Here is a 20,984-nt window from a genome sequence, read left to right on the forward strand (position 1 = left end):
TATTGGCTTTTAGTACCTATCTCTTTTGCCCCTCCCGCCGATGATTTTCATTACTTAGCCTTTATGTTCAATTAAAGGATGATGGTTTCTTCTTTCAGTATGTTTATAATCTAGTTGTAGAGATGAGACAAATACAGAAAAATAAGACTATATACTATTAGATGACAAATTAGATACACAGTAAAGAAATGTTTTCATCACTTTCTTTGTAGTGCTTACAAGGATGTTCCATGAAATATTTTTTGCACTTTTTTTTATTTCACCTAGATGAACTTTGTGGCTTTTCCAAAGTCTTACATCAGCAATTTTATTTTACTTTTAAAAGATGGTAGACAATCCCCTCACCAGCTCCTAGATAGAAGACATTCTCTCTCTCTCACACAAACACACACGCACGCACACACGCGCACAGACACGATGGCCCTTTTCTTTGTTAGTTAGACATGCAGCGTTTTTGTTCATGTGTCTGCCTGGTCCTTCTGATCTGAGGCATACATTTTCCTAGTCTTCTAATAAGGTATTTTATAATAGTCTCCAGGCTTCCTGTAGCCTTTATATGTTCTAAGCTACTCCTTTTTATATTCATCTATCCAGCAATACTCAGGTACTATAAAATCTTTGTGCATAATGCCTTCAGTAAATATTATTTTTACTCAAACTGTCAGTATTTAATGTGCAAAATTCCAAAAATAAATCTAGGTTACTTTTATTTCCTCTAAAAAACAAAAAACAAATGAATTGGTAATTAATTTAAATATACTTTATTGTAAAATAACCCTTTCTTCTCCCAACCTTGCTGGCTAAAATAGATTTATAAAACTGAAATAGGCCAGGCACAGAGGTTCGTGCCTGTGATCCCAGCACTTTAGGAGGCCGAGGCGAGCAGATCACAAGGTCAAGAGATTGAGACCATCCTGGTCAACATGGTGAAACCCCATCTCTACTAAAAATACAAAAACTAGCTGGGTGTGGTGGCCCGTGCCTGTAGTCCCAGCTACTCTGGAGGCTGAGGCAGGAAAATCCCTTGAACCCAGGGGCCAGAGGTTGCAGTGAGCGGAGATCACACCACTGCACCACTCTAGCCTGGCGACAGAGCGAGACTGGGTCTTTAAAAAAAAAAAAAAAAAAAGGAAATAACTATCATATCCTTATCAAGGACAAGAACTACCCGGGCGTGGTACCTCACGCCTGTAATCCCAGCACTTTGGGAGGCCGAGGCGGATGGATCACGAGGTCAGGAGATCGAGACCATCCTGTCTAACACGATGAAACCCCGTCTCTACTAAAATACAAAAAATTAGCCCGGTATGGTGGCAGGCGCCTGCAGTCCCAGCTACTCAGGAGGCTGAGGCAGGAGAATTGCTTGAACCCCGGAGGTGGAGGTTGCAGTGAGCCGAGATCGCACCCCCACACTCCAGCTTGGGCGATAGAGCTAGACTCCGTCTCAAAAAAAAAAAAAAAGACAAGAACTAGTTCTAGTTCTAATGACTACATAGATTACATAGATTCCCTGATCATTCTGAAATTGGGACATGGTGGATATCCTAAGTGTCTCCCACTACCACAATGATTTCAATTTAAAAAGGTTTTCGGCTGGGTTTAGTGGTTTATGTCTGTAATACCAGCACTTTGGGCCGGGCGCGGCGGTTCACGCCTGTAATCTCTGTAATCTCAGCACTTTGGGAGGCCTAGGCGGGTGGATCACCTGAGGTCAGGAGTTTGAGGGCAGCCCCACCAACATGGTGAAAACTCGTCTCTACTAAAAATACAAAAATTAGCCGGGTGTGGTGGCAGGCGCCAGTAATCCTAGCTACACCGGAGGCTGAGGCAGGGAGAATCGCTTGCACCCGGGAGGCAGAGGTTGCAGTGAGCCGAGATTGCGCCACTGCACTTCTGCCTGGTAGGTAGAGCAAGACTCCATCTCAAACAACAACAAACACAGCATTTTGGGAGGCCAAGACTGATGGATCACCTGAACCCAGGAGTTTGAGAACAGCCTTGGCAACATGGTAAACCTCATCTCTACAAAAAATGTGAAAATTAGCCGGGCATGGTGGCTCACTCCTGTAATTCCAGCTAGGTGGGAGGCTCAGGCAGCAGGATGGCATGAGCGCAGGAGGTCTAGGCTGCAGTGCTCCGTGATACATCGTGCCACTGCACTCCAAGCCTGGGCGACCAGAGTCAGACTTTGTCTCAAAAATAAATAAATGGCCGGGCGCGGTGGCTCAAGCCTGTAATCCCAGCACTTTGGGAGGCTGAGACGGGCGGATCACGAGGTCAGGAGATCGAGACCATCCTGGCTAACACGGTGAAACCCCGTCTCTACTAAAAATACAAAAAACTAGCCGGGCAAGGTGGCGGGCGCCTGTAGTCCCAACTACTCGGGAGGCTGAGACAGGAGAATGGCGTGAACCCGGGAGGCGGAGCTTGCAGTGAGCTGAGATCCGGCCACTGCACTCCAGCCTGGGCAGCAGAGCGAGACTCCGTCTCAAAAAATAAATAAATACATAAATAAATAAATAAATAAATAAATAAATAAATAAATAAATAAAAATTAAAACAAAAAAGAAAGAGTCAGTTTTTGTTTTGTTTTGTACAGACAGGGTTTCCCTATGCTGCCCAGGCTGCTCTCCTGAGCTCAAGCAATCCTCCTGCCTTGGCCTAACAAAGTGCTGGGATTACAGTCGTGAGCCACCATGCCTGGTGGGCTTTATTTTAGTCTTTTTAAATTTAGAATGTTTCCTGTCTGGCTGGGCACAGTGGCTCATGCCTGTAATCCCAGCACTTTCGGAGGCTGAGGCGGGCGGATCACTTGAGGTCAGGAGTTTGAGACCAGCCTGGCCAACCTGATGAAACTCCGTCTCTACTAAAAATACAAAAATTAGTTGGCGGGGGTGGCGGGCACCTGTAATCCCAGCTACTCGGGAGGCTGAGGCAGGAGAATGGCGTGAACCCGGGAGTGGTAGGCTGCAGTGACCTGAGATCACACCACTGCACTCCAGCCTGGGTGACAGAGTGGGACTCTGTCTCAAAAACAAATAAACTAAATAAAATGAATAAAAAACTAAGTACATTTTTTTTAGGAGATAAATGAGTGATATAGACTCAATATGTCTCTACCTGATTAATTATAAATAGCATATAGAGTCTTAGTTATACAATCCTAGTTATATAAAAGCATTGACTAGACTTACAGATACTTTAAAAAACTGTGTACAGATATCCCTTTCAAACTGTCTTCTAAACTTGTTTTTTTTTTTTTTTTTTTTTTTTTTTGAGACGGAGTCTCACTGTGTCTCCCAGGCTGGAGTGCAGTGGCGCGATCTCGGCTCACTGCAAGCTCCGCCCCCCGGGTTCACGCCATTCTCCCGCCTCAGCCTCCCAAGTAGCTGGGACTACAGGCGCCCGCTACCGCGCCTGGCTAGTTTTTTGTATTTTTAGTAGAGACGGGGTTTCACCATGTTAGCCAGGATAGTCTCGATCTCCTGACCTTGTGATCCACCCGCCTCGGCCTCCCAAAGTGCTGGGATTACAGGCTTGAGCCACCGCGCCCGGCCTAAACTTGTTTTTTAAAAAAATTCCGTGAGTAGAGAAATTGCTGAAGTCATTGCTTTTTTTTTTTTTTTGCATAAACATAGAGTCCCTGGATGAAGTCATTCCTTTGACAATGACTTGATTAAACCCATATCAGGCAGAAGATGAAAACCACCTAAGGATTAATTTGGATATTGTTCAAATTAATATTAATAAATGCTCCTCTTCCCAGAGAAATGTTAGCATGATTATGGCCTTTTATCTTTCCAAAAGCACTTGTCATTTAATTATTAGGGCGATTTTTCTGATTCTTTGTTAGATTCTTTGAGATAGCACAAATAGTGCTAAATTTTATTAAGACTATATTTCGATCAATCAAAACATCAAGTTCCCTGCTCTCGAGGAGTAACTTTTGACCCACAACACATCTGAATGTTTATTAATTATTTTTTAAAGCAATTTTAAGTAAATCAAAGCTGTATGCCAAGCAAAGTCCGTGTTTTGTAACTTCCAGCTGTGAAGCCCCCACCATATAAAGTATATAGATTAAATGTTAATCACTTTAGCTCTAACTAATAGTTAGTCCTTCAAAGACCTAGAAAAAGTGAAAAAGGTTGAACTTGATTTTTTTTTCTAAAAGGCCTAAAAGACCCACTAGAAACAACTATTTTAAATCACATCTCTCCCCAAATGGTTAAAAATCCAACTATTAATCCAGTATTTTACCTTTGATACCTTCAAGGCATAAGACCATTTGGAAAAATATCATCGTCATAACCACGACCAACATTATTGCCATTATCATTGCTAATATTTATTAGAAGTTTACTCTGTACTGGGTTATACGCTTTACAAACAAGAGTTTTATTTGCTCCTTACAACAACCCGATGAGGTAGGTGCTGTTATTATCTCCATTCTGTCTAAAGCTTAATAAGGTTAACTTGACCAATGCCACATAAGAAGTAGCTGCCAGGTTCCAGAATTGAAACCAGGCTAACTCAGTTTAAAGCCCTTGCCCTCAACCTTTATGTTCCCTAAGCCCACTTAATTCATTTAAATTTAGTATAAATTGACTTTAATTATGGTCTTTTTGTTGGGATCCATTATAGTCTCTTTTATCAACAAATGTTGGATAAAGTATGCATTTGAGGAGGCTGGGTGCGGTGGCTCACACTTGTAATCCCAGCACTTTGGGAGGCCGAGGCAGGCGGATCATGACGTCAGGAGTTCGAGACCAGCTTGGCCAACATGGTAAAATCCCATCTCTACTAAAAATACAAAAATTATCTGGGCATGGTGGCAGGCACCTGTAATCCCAGCTACTTGGGAGGCTGAGGCAGGAGAATCAATCGTTTGAACCCGGGAGGCGGAGGTTGCAGTGAGCTGAGATCACACCATTGCGCTCCAGCCTGGGCAACAGGGCAAGACTCCCTCTCAAAAAAAAAAAAAAAGTATGCATTCAAGGAATAGGAAGACAAAGTATAATGGAAAAGTAAATTAACAAAAAGGATTAAAAAAAAAAATCCCGATTGTCAGATTAGTAGGCAGTGAACCAATGCTCTGGGTTTGTTCATCAATCTGTGGTAGAACTACAATTGTTTCCTAAAGGGTGGAAAGGCTTTGAATAAAAGTGGAGAGGTAGAGAGGGCACTCCCAGGACAGGTTTATTGCTTCTGCAAAGGCAAAGGGTCTGTCAAGTGCTAGGTGAGTGGGAACAAGTGGGAATAGTTCTGTCTGACTACATCTGAGGGTTTGAGAAAGGAAAGGGAGGGTAGTAGGGATGGAAGTGGGAATCACATACATTTAATGATGTCTTGTTCAGTGCCAAGGACAGTTTTAGACCCTGAAAAGCAGAAAGCTTTGAATACTCAGGAGTTGAATTTGGGTCATTTCATCTCCTCTCTTAGCTGCTGTATGACCCTGTGCCATCCTACTTATGTTTCATTTTCCTATCTGCAAAAAGGGAGTAATTCTGGTTCCCTTGGGTTTTCTCCTAGTCATAAAAAATGAATGACTTCGGTCACAGTACACAAACAAAAGGAAAATATGTAATATTTCGTAGGATAAATTCATAAAAGTTGTGGAGGATCTGGGCACTTTTATAAAGCAAGCACTGTAGAAAACTCTTAAAGGAAACATTTAAATTCACTAACGACGAGCTATAGGGATCCTAATTTTTCCTTTAAATGGCAGGCAGGCACTTGAAAAAATTAAAATATAATGTAGTTAGCTTTCAATTACTTAGGCCACTGACAATTCAATTTATGGATTATATAGTATTTTAATTTACTCATTTCACACGTCGTTATCAACTCTACATGAAGTTTAAAAGGACAAAGGATGCAAGTGGAGTTGGTCAGTGTTCCGGGTTATTTCCAAGGGAGGCAGAGGGTGGGGGGTTTCCTTTGAGACAAGACTTCGGGTTGGCCAATAATTGCTGGTATTGCCTTCCCGGTAATAACAGGCTGATGAAAAGGTGACTACAACGTGAAAACTGGTGAAGTCAAGCGCACTCTCCCACCCTCGTTTTAGATGAGGAATTTTCCGCCCTCACAGAAGGGGCTGAGGCAGCATCTGGCATCACAACACCAACATTTGCTTCGTGATTTCCTCTTTACCCGGCCCTTTGACACACATCCCTTCCCAGGAATCAGGATTCGCTGGTGCCTTTTTGCATTTCTAAAATGGGAATCCTGCGGCTGAGCCTTTAGCCGGCCGGAGCGACCGAGGGCTGCATCCCTTTCCCGCAGGAGCGGGGCTCCCGCCTCCAGTTCTGTTCCAGGCCTGACTCCTCCACTCCCTCCGTGACTCATGTCCTGCGGATCCTTCGCCCCCGACGCGCCCCCCAACACACAAACCCCCAGAATCCGCCCCCAGCCTACAGCGCGACGTCAGCCCGCCCCAGCCGACTTGGAGGTCTCGGGTCTGAGTCACACAGAAAGACCACCCTCGTCGGCATCCCCACACACAGTCCCACACCCGGCGCGCCAGCCTCCCCGCCTGACACACCAACGCCCGTCGTCTCCGCGCAACTTGTTATGCTTCGGCTCGAGCCCTTGACCCAAAAACCTCCGCGAAACAGAGAGCCGCAGAGCCGGCCTCGGGCGGCCTTTGATGGCTTTGTTATTGTTTGGGTTTGAATCGATACGCCCCTCCCCATCCTTCCTCCCTCGCGGCCCTACACCCAGCTCCCGCCTCCCCTCACGCCCCGCGCCCCTCCCCCTCCATTTTGGCGCCTTTTCCTTCCCGCCACGTCGTGGCGGCGTAGAGACCATTCTGACCGCGAGAGCGGGGCGGGGCGGGGGCGGGGCGCGCCGAGTTATGCAGATCAGTCGGCCTCTGGTTGGTGGAGACGCGCCGGCGGGGGCGGGGCCGGGGCGCGGCCACGGAGCGCGCGGGGCGGGGGCCGAGGGGAGTCGCCCCGTCCCGCCGCTTCCCCACCCCCTCTCCTCCCTCTGCCGGCCCGGCAGCCCTGCTCCCCGCCTTGGCCTCCCGGAGAGGCCCCGCCCCGTCCCCGCCCGCCGCGCCCTCCCCGCGCGCCCTCCCCGCCGGCGCGCTCCTCCCCTTTACTCCTGGCTGCGGGGCGAGCCGGGCGTCTGCTGCAGCGGCCGCGGTGGCGGAGGAGGCCCGAGAGGAGTCTGTGGCAGCGGCGGCGGCGGCGGCGGCGGGACCCGCAGCAGCAGCAGCAGCAGCAGCAGCCACGAGCTTCCTGCCCCGCGGCGCTGCCGCACGAGCCCCACGAGCCACTCACCCCGCCGCTCTCAGCGCTGCCCGACCCCGCTGGCGCGCCCTCCCGCCGCCAGTCCCGGCAGCGCCCTCAGTTGTCCTCCGACTCGCCCTCGGCCTTCCGCGCCAGCCGCAGCCACAGCCGCAACGCCACCCGCAGCCACAGCCACAGCCCCAGGCATAGCCATCGGCACAGCCCCGGCTCCGGCTCCTGCTGCAGCTCCTCGGGGCACCGTCCCTGCGCCGACATCCTGGAGGTTGGGATGCTCTTGTCCAAAATCAACTCGCTTGCCCACCTGCGCGCCGCGCCCTGCAACGACCTGCACGCCACCAAGCTGGCGCCCGGTGAGAGCACCCTCCCGCCTCCGGCCCGGGGATGCGGGGCGGCGGCGGGATCTGCTGGGTGGGGAGCTGGCGGCTCGCGGGCCGGCACTGAGTCCCCGTGCCTCTCCCCCTTTCCTAGGCAAGGAGAAGGAGCCCCTGGAGTCGCAGTACCAGGTGGGCCCGCTATTGGGCAGCGGCGGCTTCGGCTCGGTCTACTCAGGCATCCGCGTCTCCGACAACTTGCCGGTGAGTGGGCGCCCCGCGGTGGGGAGGGCGCGCCGGGCGGGGGGCGCACGGGCGTACATTAGCCCAGGCGAGGGGACCTGACGGAGACTCTGGGGCTTCCAGGTGGCCATCAAACACGTGGAGAAGGACCGGATTTCCGACTGGGGAGAGCTGGTGAGTGCCCTGCAGGAGCGACCCCCAGAATGAGTGGGTGGGGTGAGGGGCGACCCCGACTCCCGCCGTAACGCGGCCTCCTCGCCCCTGCAGCCCAATGGCACCCGAGTGCCCATGGAAGTGGTCCTGCTGAAGAAGGTGAGCTCGGGCTTCTCCGGCGTCATTAGGCTCCTGGACTGGTTCGAGAGGCCCGACAGTTTCGTCCTGATCCTGGAGAGACCCGAGCCGGTACAAGATCTCTTCGACTTCATCACGGAAAGGGGGGCCCTGCAAGAGGAGCTGGCCCGCAGCTTCTTCTGGCAGGTGCTGGAGGCCGTGCGACACTGCCACAACTGCGGGGTGCTCCACCGCGACATCAAGGACGAAAACATCCTCATCGACCTCAATCGCGGCGAGCTCAAGCTCATCGACTTCGGGTCGGGGGCGCTGCTCAAGGACACCGTCTACACGGATTTCGATGGTGAGCCAGGCCCGGGAGGGAGCTGCCCAGGTGACTCGGCCCGGCCCAGCCCCGAGGCCTCGGCCAGTCTCCCGCGCCAGCCTTTTGTAAAGGTCATTGGGCCGCCTGGCTCGATGCTAGCCGGGGTGGGACGCAGGAGAGCCTCCCAGCGTAGTAAAGCCGGGGATTTTCAGCCAGCTGAACCTGTAATGTTTCTGGCATGATTTTGTTCTTCAAGTGGAATTCAGTGAGTTCCAAGCTTTCCCGATGAATAAGAGGTTGTGGGCAACCGGCGGTAGCCCAGATTTTTCTAAAGTCTGACCCAGTTTCCCCGCCAGTAAAAGGATGGGGGCGGGGGAAGAGGTGGAAATTGATGCGGGTTTTGTAATTTTTGTTTTGTTTTATAAGGGAGTTAGTTTTCTGTATGGTAGTTTTAGAGCTGCAGTTCTTTCCTCCTTTCTGATCTAGGGAAGGTTAAGGAATAGGAACTATTATTACTGGTGGCCTTTTTTTTTTTTTTTTTTTTTTTTTTTTTAGTGCTATGGGGTGAGAGTCAGGAATGAATGTTGTGAAATAAGATCTGTCGTTGGTTTGAAAATTAGTTGGGTGTCTCCGCAGAGAGGATGAAAACCTATCCTAGGGAGGGGCTTGGAGCGGGTTCTTTCAGAAAAGAAGGAATGGAGAGCCTGAGATCAAAGCTGCGGAGGGTGGGTCATCATTTGAGCGGCTTAACCTAACAAACGACAGCCTTTCAAAACTTGTGACTCGGGCTTGTGGTTTATGTTTATTTGCCCTTGGAGGACGCTGGGTTGGGCTGCATTTTTTGTATTTAACAGTTAATGGCTGGCCGGGTCCTCCCATGTTTTTTCCTTCAAGTCTTTGCTGCCCCCTGGTGAGCACCAGCGGCATGGCCCCTCCTATTTCTTTTACTATCCAAAGTTTGTAAACAGGAATCACGTGGTCTGAAACCAACCCTGCAGCTCTGTCTACCTTTCCAGTCTAGGGAGGAAAGGGTGTGGGTGTCTGCTCCTGCGCGCATCGGGTGGGGAGGAAGGCCTCCCAAAGGGCACCCTTGACTTAGGATGTTGTGCAAGCATCCTTGCTTGGATCCTGTCGGCCATGAGAATCTCACCTGGGCTGTGGTGAATGCAGTGTAAGGATGGATAGTCTATGGGATACCTTTCTTGGTTGTGCAGACATGCATCCCTTCATCCTTTCGCAGGCGGTCCTGCCTCACAGAGCCTCAGGTTTTGGGTCTGCGGCCAGCTGTGTTTGTTTCTTGGAGCAGTTTGTAAAGAATTTGTTTATGGTTTGGGCTAGCAGAGAGGTAGGTAATGCTTTGGGTTGGAGAGATGCCATAAGCTGCGCCTCCACTCTCCTTAGCCCAGGGAGAAAAATGGAGTTCACCCAGCTCCTGAGAGAAGGGTTTTTTTTAAAAAAGAGTCATATATATTATCTAGTTGCTCTGTGCTTGTTTTTGCTAAAAGTGTGTTTTCTATTCCCTTGGCTCACAGGGACCCGAGTGTATAGCCCTCCAGAGTGGATCCGCTACCATCGCTACCATGGCAGGTCGGCGGCAGTTTGGTCCCTGGGGATCCTGTTGTATGATATGGTGTGTGGAGATATTCCTTTCGAGCATGACGAAGAGATCATCAGGGGCCAAGTTTTCTTCAGGCAGAGGGTCTCTTCAGGTAACTGATGGAAGCCCCTGGCCATGGGGTTATTGGTCTCCATGGGGCTATTAGTCTTCATGTGACAGTCTGAAATTCTGGAGAACTTCACTCTCCAGTAGATGCCCTGACCCTTGGCTTAGAATTGTAGGTGAGTGATTTGCACTTGAGAGCTGGCCTCATAAATCACGTGGTTTGCACTTGAGCTTTCCTTAGGAGGTCAGAGGAAGAGCATGTGTGAGCCTATTAAGAAGAAAAGACAATCTGGCTTTCCCAGAAAGTTTGTTAAAGGTACCAACAGAAACCTGATAACTCCTGGCTGTTTTGCCAAGGAGTAAAAAGTTAAAAGCTCTTTTAGCATCTCCTTTAAGTCAGCACCTCCAAATATTTCGGTACCAGTGACCTCAATGTGGGTGGTGTTCATGTTTGTAAGTTGGTAGGTGAGTTGAATCATCTCATCATGCTCAGTGGTGTCTCATCAAAATCTATTGTCATCATCCTTCCTATTTCTGGTGAGTGGGTGTTGTGGGAAAGGCCCCCACTATTGAAGTTTGAAAACCACAGGTTTAAGAGAGTCTGTCTTTAGCTGAAAGCAGACTGAAGGACCCAGATATTAGTCAATACCTTCCCATTGAAGGGTACCCGGCACAGTGTTCTAGAAAGTGCTTGGCCTCCCTGGGACCCCAGACTTGTGGGCCTCTGAGAAGCAAATGGGGAAGACCTTTGCAGCGTAAAAACAAGTTGAGTCATTCATAACCTCTGTCTATCCTCCTTTCTTGCAGAGTGTCAGCATCTCATTAGATGGTGCTTGGCCCTGAGACCATCAGATAGGCCAACCTTCGAAGAAATCCAGAACCATCCATGGATGCAAGATGTTCTCCTGCCCCAAGAAACTGCTGAGATCCACCTCCACAGCCTGTCACCAGGGCCCAGCAAATAGCAGCCTTTCTGGCAGGTCCTCCCCTCTCTGTCAGATGCCCGAGGGAGGGGAAGCTTCTGTCTCCAGCTTCCCGAGTACCAGTGACACTTCTCGCCAAGCAGGACAGTGCTTGATACAGGAACAACATTTACAACTCATTCCAGACCCCAGGCCCCTGGAGGCTGCCTCTCAACAGTGGGGAAGAGAGACTCTCCAGGGGTCCTAGGCCTCAACTCCTCCCATAGATACTCTCTCCTTCTCATAGGTGTCCAGCATTGCTGGACTCTGAAATATCCCGGGGGTGGGGGGTGGGGGTGGGTCAGAACCCTACCATGGAGCTGTTTCCTTATCACGAGTTCTGCTGAATGCCGCGATGGGTCAGGTAGGGGGGAAACAGGTTGGGTTGGGATAGGACTAGCACCATTTTAAGTCCCTGTCACCTCTTCCGACTCTTCTGAGTGCCTTCTGTGGGGACTCCGGCTGTGCTGGGAGAAATACTTGAACTTGCCTCTTTTACCTGCTGCTTCTCCAAAAATCTGCCTGGGTTTGGTTCCCTATTTTTCTCTCCCGTCCTCCCTCACCCCCTCCTTCATATGAAAGGTGCCATGGAAGAGGCTACAGGGCCAAACGCTGAGCCACCTGCCCTTTTTTCTGCCTCCTTTAGTAAAACTCCGAGTGAACTGGTCTTCCTTTTTGGTTTTTACTTAACTGTTTCAAAGCCAAGACCTCACACACACACAAAATGCACAAACAATGCAAATCAACAGAAAAGCTGTAAATGTGTGTACAGTTGGCATGGTAGTATACAAAAAGATTGTAGTTGATCTAATTTTTAAGAAATTTTGCCTTTAAGTTATTTTACCTGTTTTTGTTTCTTGTTTTGAAAGATGCGCATTCTAACCTGGAGGTCAATGTTATGTATTTATTTATTTATTTATTTGGTTCCCTTCCTGTTCCAAGCTTCCATAGCTGCTGCCCTAGTTTTCTTTCCTCCTTTCCTCCTCTGACTTGGGGACCTTTTGGGGGAGGGCTGCGACGCTTGCTCTGTTTGTGGGGTGACGGGACTCAGGCGGGACAGTGCTGCAGCTCCCTGACTTCTGTGGGGCCCCTCACCTGCTTACCCAGGTGGGTCCCGGCTCCGTGGGTGGTGGGGAGGGGCATTGCTGACTGTGTATATAGCATAATTATGAAAAGCAGTTCTGGATGGTGTGCCTTCCAGATCCTCTCTGGGGCTGTGTTTTGAGCAGCAGGTAGCCTGCTGGTTTTATCTGAGTGAAATACTGTACAGGGGAATAAAAGAGATCTTATTTTTTTTTTTTTATACTTGGCGTTTTTTGAATAAAAACCTTTTGTCTTAACTCATGGCTTCCAATCGTCGTCTATGCAAAGGCATTGCTAACCTGCATTTATTGAGCATTTGGTAAGTGCCAAAGAATTGGAGGAGGAGAAAGGAATTTTCAGCCTAAATCTGCCTTCCTTCACCATTAGGATTTCTGGGATAGTCACCTTCCCGAAACGAATGTATGGTCAAGGGATAGGACCAGTATTGTCAAGATTTGGGCAATATCTGGCATGGGGGACCTAATAAAATAACCTTTTCCAAATTAAGATTTTAAAGCTATGCAAATAGGATACATGGTGACAATTTTCAAGTGTTCAATAGCCATTTGTGGCTAGTGGCCACCTCACATAAGATATCATTGCAGAAGGTTCTATTGGACAGGGTTGATCTAGAGATAACAAATACATACCTATTACCAAACTAACCACCGAAGCTTTTATCAGTTTTCTCCCACTGATAGTAAAACATTTTGAGCATGTCCCCTTGGAACATGTTAAGTTTATTGAAAAGCTATTGCCTATATTACTCGGTTCCTGATTCAAGTTTCCTTCACCTTTAGTGTGAAGTTGAGGTTTTTTTGTTTTTTGTTTTTTTGAGACTGAGTCTGTCACTCAGGCTGGACCAGCTGGCATACCACTGCCAGTGGCACCATCTCAGTTCACTGCAACTTTCACTTCAAGCAATTCTGCCTCAGCCTCCCGAGTAGCTGGGATTACAGGCACCTGCTGCCACACCTGGCTAATTTTTGTATTTTAGTAGAGACGGTTTCACCATGTTGGCCAGGCTGGTCTCAAATCCTTGACCTTGTGAACCACCTCCCTGAGCCACCCAAAGTGCTAGGATTATAGGCGTGAGTCACCGCGCGCTCGGCAGCCTTTATTTTTCTTTCTTTTTTTTTGAGACGGAGTCTTGCTCTGTCGCCCAGGCTGGGGTGCAGTGGCACAATCTAGGCTTATTGTAAACTCTGCCTGCCAGGTTTTAAGTGATTCTCCTGTCTCAGTCTCCTGAGAAGGGATTACAGGCATGCGCCCCACGCCGGCTAATTTTTTATTAGTAGATACGAGGTTTCGCCATGCTGGCCAGGCTGGTCTGGAACTCCTGACCTCAAATGATCTGCGTGCCTTGGCCTCCCGAAGTGCTGGGATTACAGGCATGAGCCACCACGCCCGGCCTAGTCTTTAACAATAGTATAATTTATTATGCAGCATAGAAAAAATATAGATCGGTGTGTTGATACTAAAGTCGTGGCCAGATAAGACCCAGTCTACGAAAAATAAGTAAAAATTCGCTGAGCGTTGGGACACACATCTTGTAGTCCTAGCTATGCAGGAGGCTGAGGCAAGAGGATAGCTTGAACCCAGGAGCTCCAAGGTTGCAGTGAGTTAGGATCACGCTATTGCACTCCAGCCTGGGCAACAGGTAACCCCACTTAAAACACACACACACAACAGTGGATGGGTAGAAATGTGTGTTTGACTTAAGGTTTCCCCCTCTGATGTGTCTGACAAAGGGCTAATATTGGGAGTGGTGAAATGTTAGCTCTGCCATTTTCTTACTGCTTATTCTTGGATAATTAGTATGTTTAGTCCATGGTTTCTTTGCAGGGATCTGTTTAATAGGCCCTTTGTCCATTTTGTATGAGTTTAGTTTAAACTGGATGGCAAGACCCATGAATCCACTTTGTACATGTGGCCTGGATACATCCTGATATTTTGAAAGCACACTGGAGTGCCATTGTCAATTCATATATTAAGTATTGGTAAATGTTGGTTTCTTGTTTCTTTATAAATATCCACAGTTATAATACTCCCTCCCTGGGGGTCATCCTGCTCCCAACCCTCAGTGCATCCACACACCCTTTGGACACTGGCCCACATGCACCCTCCAGGTTGCTGGAGGGCGCAGACCACAATACCCCTCACCCCTCATTGGGTTCTGGTGTGTGTCTACCCTTAAGCTTAGACTAGATCCCATATCTCAGCTTAGCCCCCATGTGGCTATAAAGAGGAAGGAAGGATGTCTTGGTTCTGGGGGGCTGATTTTCTGAGGTTCCCCTTTTCTCTAATATCTCCCATCCCCCACACAACATACACACACCATCACCATCTTGGAGCCTGAGGGTTGCATGCTTCATCCTTTCCAGTAAAGCTGACACTTGGATAATTAAAAGTTGCTGCAAGCTATTAACGAAATCGGGCAAGGTCCCACCCTTCTCTTCCTCGAAGTGAGTTTCTGGCAGTTTCTCCATCTAATGAGACTGCTTAGGGGGAATGGAAGGAAGTATCTCTGAATAAAGACAGATCACGCTCCTGTTGGGTGCAAGATATTAAGAGTTTTAGGGGGAGGGTGAAACGTCATATTTAGTCTCTTCTCAGGGGCAGTTTGACATGTAGCATGGAAAGGGAATCAGATAACTAATAAGTCCGTGGGGCATCAATGTCACGGCCAGAGGAATATAGAGAACAATGGTTAAAAGCATTGACTTGGGAATCAGCCTTGAGCTTACTTATCTAGAAACCTTGGGCAAGTTATTACACCCTCTAAAACTAATCTCTAAACAGAGATACTCCTAGATTGGATTATTAGGAGACTGGGTTAAATAACAGATATACTTACATATGGAAAAAATACTATCTCCCGATTATGGATGCATACACATGTAGTAAAAGTACAAAGAAGTACAGGATGGAGTAGGGTGTGGTGTTCACACCCATAATCCAAGCACTTTGGGAAGCCAAGGAGGGAGGATCACTTGAGCCCAGGAGTTTGAGACTAGCCTGGCCAACATGACAAAACTCCATCTCTACAAAATTAGAAGCATTAGCTGGACATGGTGGTGCATGCCTGTAGTCCCAGCTACTTGGGAGGCTGAGGTGGGAGGATCGATTGAGTCCAGGAGATGGAGGCTACAGTGAACCAAGATGGTACCACAACATTCAGCTTGGGTGAAAGAGTGAGACCCTGTCTCAAAAAAAAAAAAAAGAAAAAAAAAATAGTGCAAGGTGATAATACATTCCCAGAGGCAGGGAACTGGTTATTACCTTTGGGGAGAAGGGAGGGAGCTTGTGATTTGGGGAAAGAGACCTTCAACTGTTTTGGCAATGCTTTATTCCATAAACTAGATGGTAGGAGTAAGATGTTTGTATTATTCTTTTTAACTTTTGGGTTGTTTTAAATGTTTTATGATAAACTTTATTTAAAAATTTTTTTTCTGGCTGGGCGCGGTGGCTCATACCTGTAATCCCAGCACTTAGGGAGGCCGAGGCGGGTGGATCACAAGGTCAGGAGATCAACACCATCCTAGCTAACACAGTGAGACCCCATCTCTATTAAAAATACAAAAACTTGGCCGGGCGCGGTGGCTCAAGCCTGTAATCCCAACACTTTGGGAGGCCGAGACGGGCGGATCACGAGGTCAGGAGATCGAGACCATCCTGGCTAACGCGGTGAAACCCCGTCTCTACTAAAAATACAAAAAACTAGCCGGGCGAGGTGGCGGGCGCCTGTAGTCCCAGCTACTCAGGAGGCTGAGACAGGAGAACAGCGTAAACCCAGGAGGTGGAGCTTGCAGTGAGCTGAGATCCGGCCACTGCACTCCAGCCCGGGTGACACAGCGAGACTCCATCTCAAAAAAAAAAAAAAAATACAAAAACTTAGCTAGGTGGTGGCACGTGCCTGTAGTACCAGCTACCCAGGAGGCAGAGGCAAGAGAATTGCTTGAACCCAGGAGGCGGAGGTTGCAGTAAGCCGAGATAGCTAGCCACTGCACTCCAGCCTGGGCAACAGAGAGAGACGCCGTCTCAAAAAAAAAAAAAAAAAAAAAAAAAAAAAATTTTTTTCTTTGTTGTTTCTTTGGGAGGCTGAGGTGGGTGGATCATCTGAGGTCAGGAGTTCAAGACCAGCCTGACCAACATGGTGAAACCCAGTCTCTACCAAAAATACAAAATTACCTGGGCATGGTGGCACATGCCTGTAGTCCCAGCTACTCAGGAGGCTGAAGCAGGAGAATCGCTTGAACCCAGGAGGCAGAGGCTGCAGGGAACCAAGATCACACCATTGCACTACAACCTGAGCGACAGAGCGAAACTCCGTCTCAAAAAACAAAACAAAACAAAACTCTCTCTCTCTATATATATATATAAAATTTGTTTATTTTGAGACAAGATCTCACTCTATCACCCAGACTGGAGTGCAGTGGTATAATCTTGGTTCACTGCAACCTCCACTTCCCAGATTCAAGTGATTCTCGTGCCTCAGCCTCCCAAGTAGCTGAGACTACAAGTGTGTGCTACCACACCTGTCTAATTTTTGTATTGTTAGTAGAGATGGCGTTTCACCATGCTTGCCAGGCTAGTCTTGAACTCCTGATCTCTAGTGATCCACCTGTCTTGGCTTCCCAAAATGCTGGGATTACAGGTGTGAGCCACTGCGCCCGGTCCATTTTTTTTTTTTTTTTTTTTTTTTTGAGGGACAGATTTTTGCTCTGTATCCCGGACTGGAGTGCAGAGGCGTGAACTTGGCTCACAGCAACCTCCGCCTCCCAGGTTCAAGCGATTCCCCTGCCTCAGCCTCCCAAGTGGCTGGGATTACAGGGACCTGCCACCATGCTCGGCTAATTTTTGTATTTTTAGTAGAGACAGGATTTCATCTTCTTGGCCAGGCTGGTGTCAAACTCCTGACCTCAGGTGATCCGTCCACCTCGGCCTCCCAAAGTGCTGGGATTACAGGCACGACCCACTGTGCTCAGCCTTTAACTTTATCTTTTAATTAAGACAGGGTCTCACTATGTTGCTCAGGCTAATCTTTAATTCCTGGCCTCAAGTGATCTTCCCTCCTTGGCCTCCCAAAGTGCTGGGATTACAGGTGTGGAATATCATACCCAGCCTATGATAAGCTTTTTTTTTTTTTTTGAGACGGAGTCTCGCTCTGTCGCCCAGGCTGGAGTGCAGTGGCGCAATCTCAGCTCACTGCAAGCTCCACCTCCCGGGTTCACGCCATTCTCCCGCCTCAGCCTCCGAGTAGCTGGGACTACAGGCGCTCGCCACCACGCCCGGCTAGTTTTTTGTATTTTTAGTAGAGACGGGGTTTCACCATGTTAGCCAGGATGGTCTCGATCTCCTGACCTTGTGATCCACCCGCCTCGGCCTCCCAAAGTGCTGGGATTACAGGCTTGAGCCACCGCGCCCGGCCGATAAGCTTTTAAAAGTGATGAATATATTTGTGCTTATCATGTAGGAGGCAGCAGATGGAGTTATTACTGCCCTTGGCTGAGGTGATCTGGGAAGGCTTAAAAGAGGAGGTGGCATTTCACCTGGATTTTGAAGGATGGAGCCTCAGCCTGTTTCCCTATAAAATGGGCATCAAACATGCAGATAAAGCAGAGAAATCTGCGTGTGCTAAATGTTTTTCCTGCACTAGACCAGGCATCAGCAAACTATGGCCTGCTGCCTGAACTGGTCCCCGTACTGTTTTTGTACAGCTTGCAAGCTAAGGCTAGATTTTACATTTTTTTTTTTTTTTTTTTTGAGACGGAGTCTTGCTGTGTCACCCAGGCGGGAGTGCAGTGGTGGGATCTCCGCTCACTGCAAGCTCCCCACCTCCCGGGTTCACGCCATTCTCCTGCCTCAGCCTCCCTAGAAGCTGGGACTACAGGCGCCCACCGCCACGCCCGGCTACTTTTTTTGTATCTTTAGTAGAGACGGGGTTTTACCATGTTCGCCAGGATGGTCTCGATCTCCTGACCTCGTGATCCGCCCGCCTCGGCCTCCCAAAGTGCTGGGATTACAGGCGTGAGCCACCGCGCCCGGCCGATTTTACATTTTTAAATAGTTGAAAATCAATCAAATGAAGAATAATATGTTGTGATATGTAAAAATTGTGTAATACTTGGCTGGGTATAGTGGCTCATGCCTATAATCCCAGCACTTTGGGAGGCCAAAGTGGGAGGATTGCTTGAGGCCAGGAGTTCTGGACCAGCTTGGGCAACCTAGCAAGACTCCCATCTCTACAAAAAATAAATAAAAATTAGTCAGGCATGGTGGCCTAGCTACTTGGGAGGCTGAGACAGGAGGATCACATGAGCCCAGGAGTTTGAGGTTACAGTGAGCTATGATTGCACCACTGCACTCTAGCACTCCAGCCTGGGTGACAGAGCAAGACTCTATCTCTTAAAAAAAAACAACAAAAAAAGAAAGAGACCAGCTGTGGTGGCTCACGCCTGTAATCCCAGCACTTTGGGAGGCTTAGGTGAGCAGATCACCTGAGGTCGAGAGCTTAAGACCAGCCTAGCCAACATGGTGAGACCCTATCTCTACAAAAAATACAAAAATTAGCCCAGTGTGGTGGTGCACAACTGTAGTCCCAGCTACCAGGGAGGCTGAGGCGAGAGAATTGCTTAAACCCAGGAGGTGGAGGTTGCAGTGAGCCGAGATTTCTCCACTGCACTCCAGCCCAGGCAACAGAGCGAGACTGCGTCTTAGAAAACAAAACAAAACAAAACAAAAAAAACACATGTACACACATATACAAGTCAATTGTCTGTGTTCATAAAAAAATCTTGTCCATTTATATATTGTCTATGGCTGCGTTTGTGATATGATGGCAGAGTTGAGTAGTTAAGACACTCAGTATGGCTGGTGAAGCTGAAAACATTTACTATCTTGTCCTTTACAGAGAACATTTACTAATCTCTACACTAGATTATGGTCCCATTGACTGATTTTTTGTTGTTGTTGTTTCGGAGTTTTGTTTTTTTTTTTTTTTTTTTGAGACAGGGTCTTGCTCTGTCGTCCAGGCTGAAGTGCAGTAGCTCGATCAGGGCTCACTGCAGACTTGACTTTCCGGGCTCAAGCAATCCTCCCACCTCAGCCTCCTGAGGAGCTGTGACTACAGGTGGGCGCCACTGTGCCCAGCTAATTCGTTTGTTTGTTTGTTTTTGAGACAGAGTCTCGCTCTGTCGCCCAGGCTGGAGTGCAGTGGCGCCATCTCGGCTCACTGCAAGCTCTGCCTCCCGGGTTCACGCCATTCTCCTGCCTCAGCCTCCCAAGTAGCTGGGACTACAGGTACCTGCCACTACACCCGGCTAATTTTTTGTATCTTTTAGTAGAGACGGGGTTTCACCATGTTAGCCAGGATGGTCTCGATCTCCTGACCTCATGATCCACCCGCCTCAGCCTCCCAAAGTGCTGGGATTATAGGCCGTTTGCTTGTTTTGAGGGTCTTGCAATGTTGCCCAGGCTGGAGTGCAGTGGTGTGATCATGACACACTGCAACCTCAACCTCCTGAGCTCGAGTGATCCTCCTGCCACTGCCTCCCAAAATGCTGGGATTACAGGCATGAGCCATTGGGCCTGGTCTCAACTACATCTTTGATAACTCCTTTTTTTTTTGAGACAGTGTCTGGCTCTGTTGCCAGGTTGGAGTGCAGTGGCGTGATCTCAGCTCACTGTAACCTCTGCCTCCTGATTCAAACATTCTCCTGCCTCAGCCTCCCGAGTAGCTGGGATTACAGGCGCCCACCACCACGCCTGGTTAATTTTTGTATTTTTATTAGAGATGGAGTTTCACCATGTTGGCCAGAATGATCTCGATCTCTTGATCTTGTGATCTGCCCACCTAGGCCTCCCAAAGTGCTGGGATTACAGGCGTGAGCCACCGTGGTGCCCAGCCTGATAACTCTTAACCTAGTGCCAGGCATGTAGTAGTTCCTTAGTGATAATTGCTAACATTCAGTACCTACTATGTGCCCAGCACTATTCTGCATGCTTTGCATGCATCTAACTTATTTATCCTTACAACAACTCTCTATGACACTATTGGAGAGTAGAGGGGGAGACACTGTTATTTGTTTTATTTTATTTATGTATTTATGTATGTATTTATTTATTTATTTTGAGATAGAGTCTCGCTGTATCGCCTAGGCTGGAGTGCAATGGCGCGATCTTGGCTCACTGCAATCTCTGCCTCCGGGGTTCAAGCGTTTCTCCTGCCTCAGCCTTCTGAGTGGCTGGGATTACAGGTATGTGCCATCATGCCCAGCTAATTTTTGTATTTTTTTTAGTAGAAACTGGATTTCGCCATGTTTGCCAGGCTTGTCTCAAACTCCTGACCTTGGGTGATCCACCCGCGTTGGCCTCCCAAAGTGCTAGGATTATAGACCTGAGCCACTGCACTCAGCCTATTTTATTTTTTAGAGACAAGGATCTTGCTATGTTGCCCAGGCTGGCCTCAAACTCTTGGGATCAAGCAATACTCCTGCCTGAGCCTCCTGTGTAGCTGGCTGTACAGGTACATGCCACCCACCCTGGCTTGATGCAGTTACGTATCCCCATTTCACAGATACGGATAACGGACGTGCAGAGTAGTAAAGTATCATGTCAAAGGCCACATATTAGGTAGCAGTCAGGTCAGAATTTGGACCCAGTCCATCTGTGTTCTATGGTCATCCGGACTCCGCGATCTTGGCTCACTGCAAACATTTGTGTGGATTAGCCACCTGAAGGCCCCTTCAGGGCCCAGGATCTGGAGGTGAGAGCAGTTCTTCCCCAGACTCCAGAGTTGGGTAAGCCGTTCTGTTCTGTGGAAATAGTCATTATGAACTCCTGTAAACTATCTTTCACTTGGGCCTGGCT

The 20,984-nt window shown here is 48.5% G+C and overlaps 1 protein-coding gene across 1 annotated transcript; it reads left to right on the plus strand.

Annotated features, from left to right (window-relative positions):
- Positions 1-7,102: 7,102 nt before the first annotated feature.
- Positions 7,103-12,370, plus strand: PIM1 (Pim-1 proto-oncogene, serine/threonine kinase). Its single transcript, XM_003897549.3, has 6 exons — positions 7,103-7,606; positions 7,725-7,831; positions 7,934-7,984; positions 8,078-8,444; positions 9,938-10,114; positions 10,876-12,370. Exons 1-6 carry the CDS (start codon positions 7,525-7,527, stop codon positions 11,031-11,033), a joined length of 942 nt encoding a protein of 313 aa, XP_003897598.2. The 5' UTR covers positions 7,103-7,524; the 3' UTR covers positions 11,034-12,370.
- Positions 12,371-20,984: the final 8,614 nt, after the last annotated feature.

Source organism: Papio anubis, chromosome 6 (assembly GCF_008728515.1).
Source record: "Papio anubis isolate 15944 chromosome 6, Panubis1.0, whole genome shotgun sequence".
Classification (NCBI taxonomy): domain Eukaryota; kingdom Metazoa; phylum Chordata; class Mammalia; order Primates; family Cercopithecidae; genus Papio; species Papio anubis.

What these genes read in the sequence shown, in the direction of transcription:
- PIM1 (XM_003897549.3), top strand. Translation starts at nt 7,525, where the DNA reads ATGCTCTTGTCCAAAATCAACTCGCTTGCCCACCTGCGCGCCGCGCCC. An exon ending in CGCCACCAAGCTGGCGCCCG is followed by an intron (nt 7,607 to 7,724) that starts GTGAGAGCACCC and finishes CCCCTTTCCTAG; the next exon opens with GCAAGGAGAAGGAGCCCCTG. An exon ending in CAGGCAGAGGGTCTCTTCAG is followed by an intron (nt 10,115 to 10,875) that starts GTAACTGATGGA and finishes CCTTTCTTGCAG; the next exon opens with AGTGTCAGCATCTCATTAGA.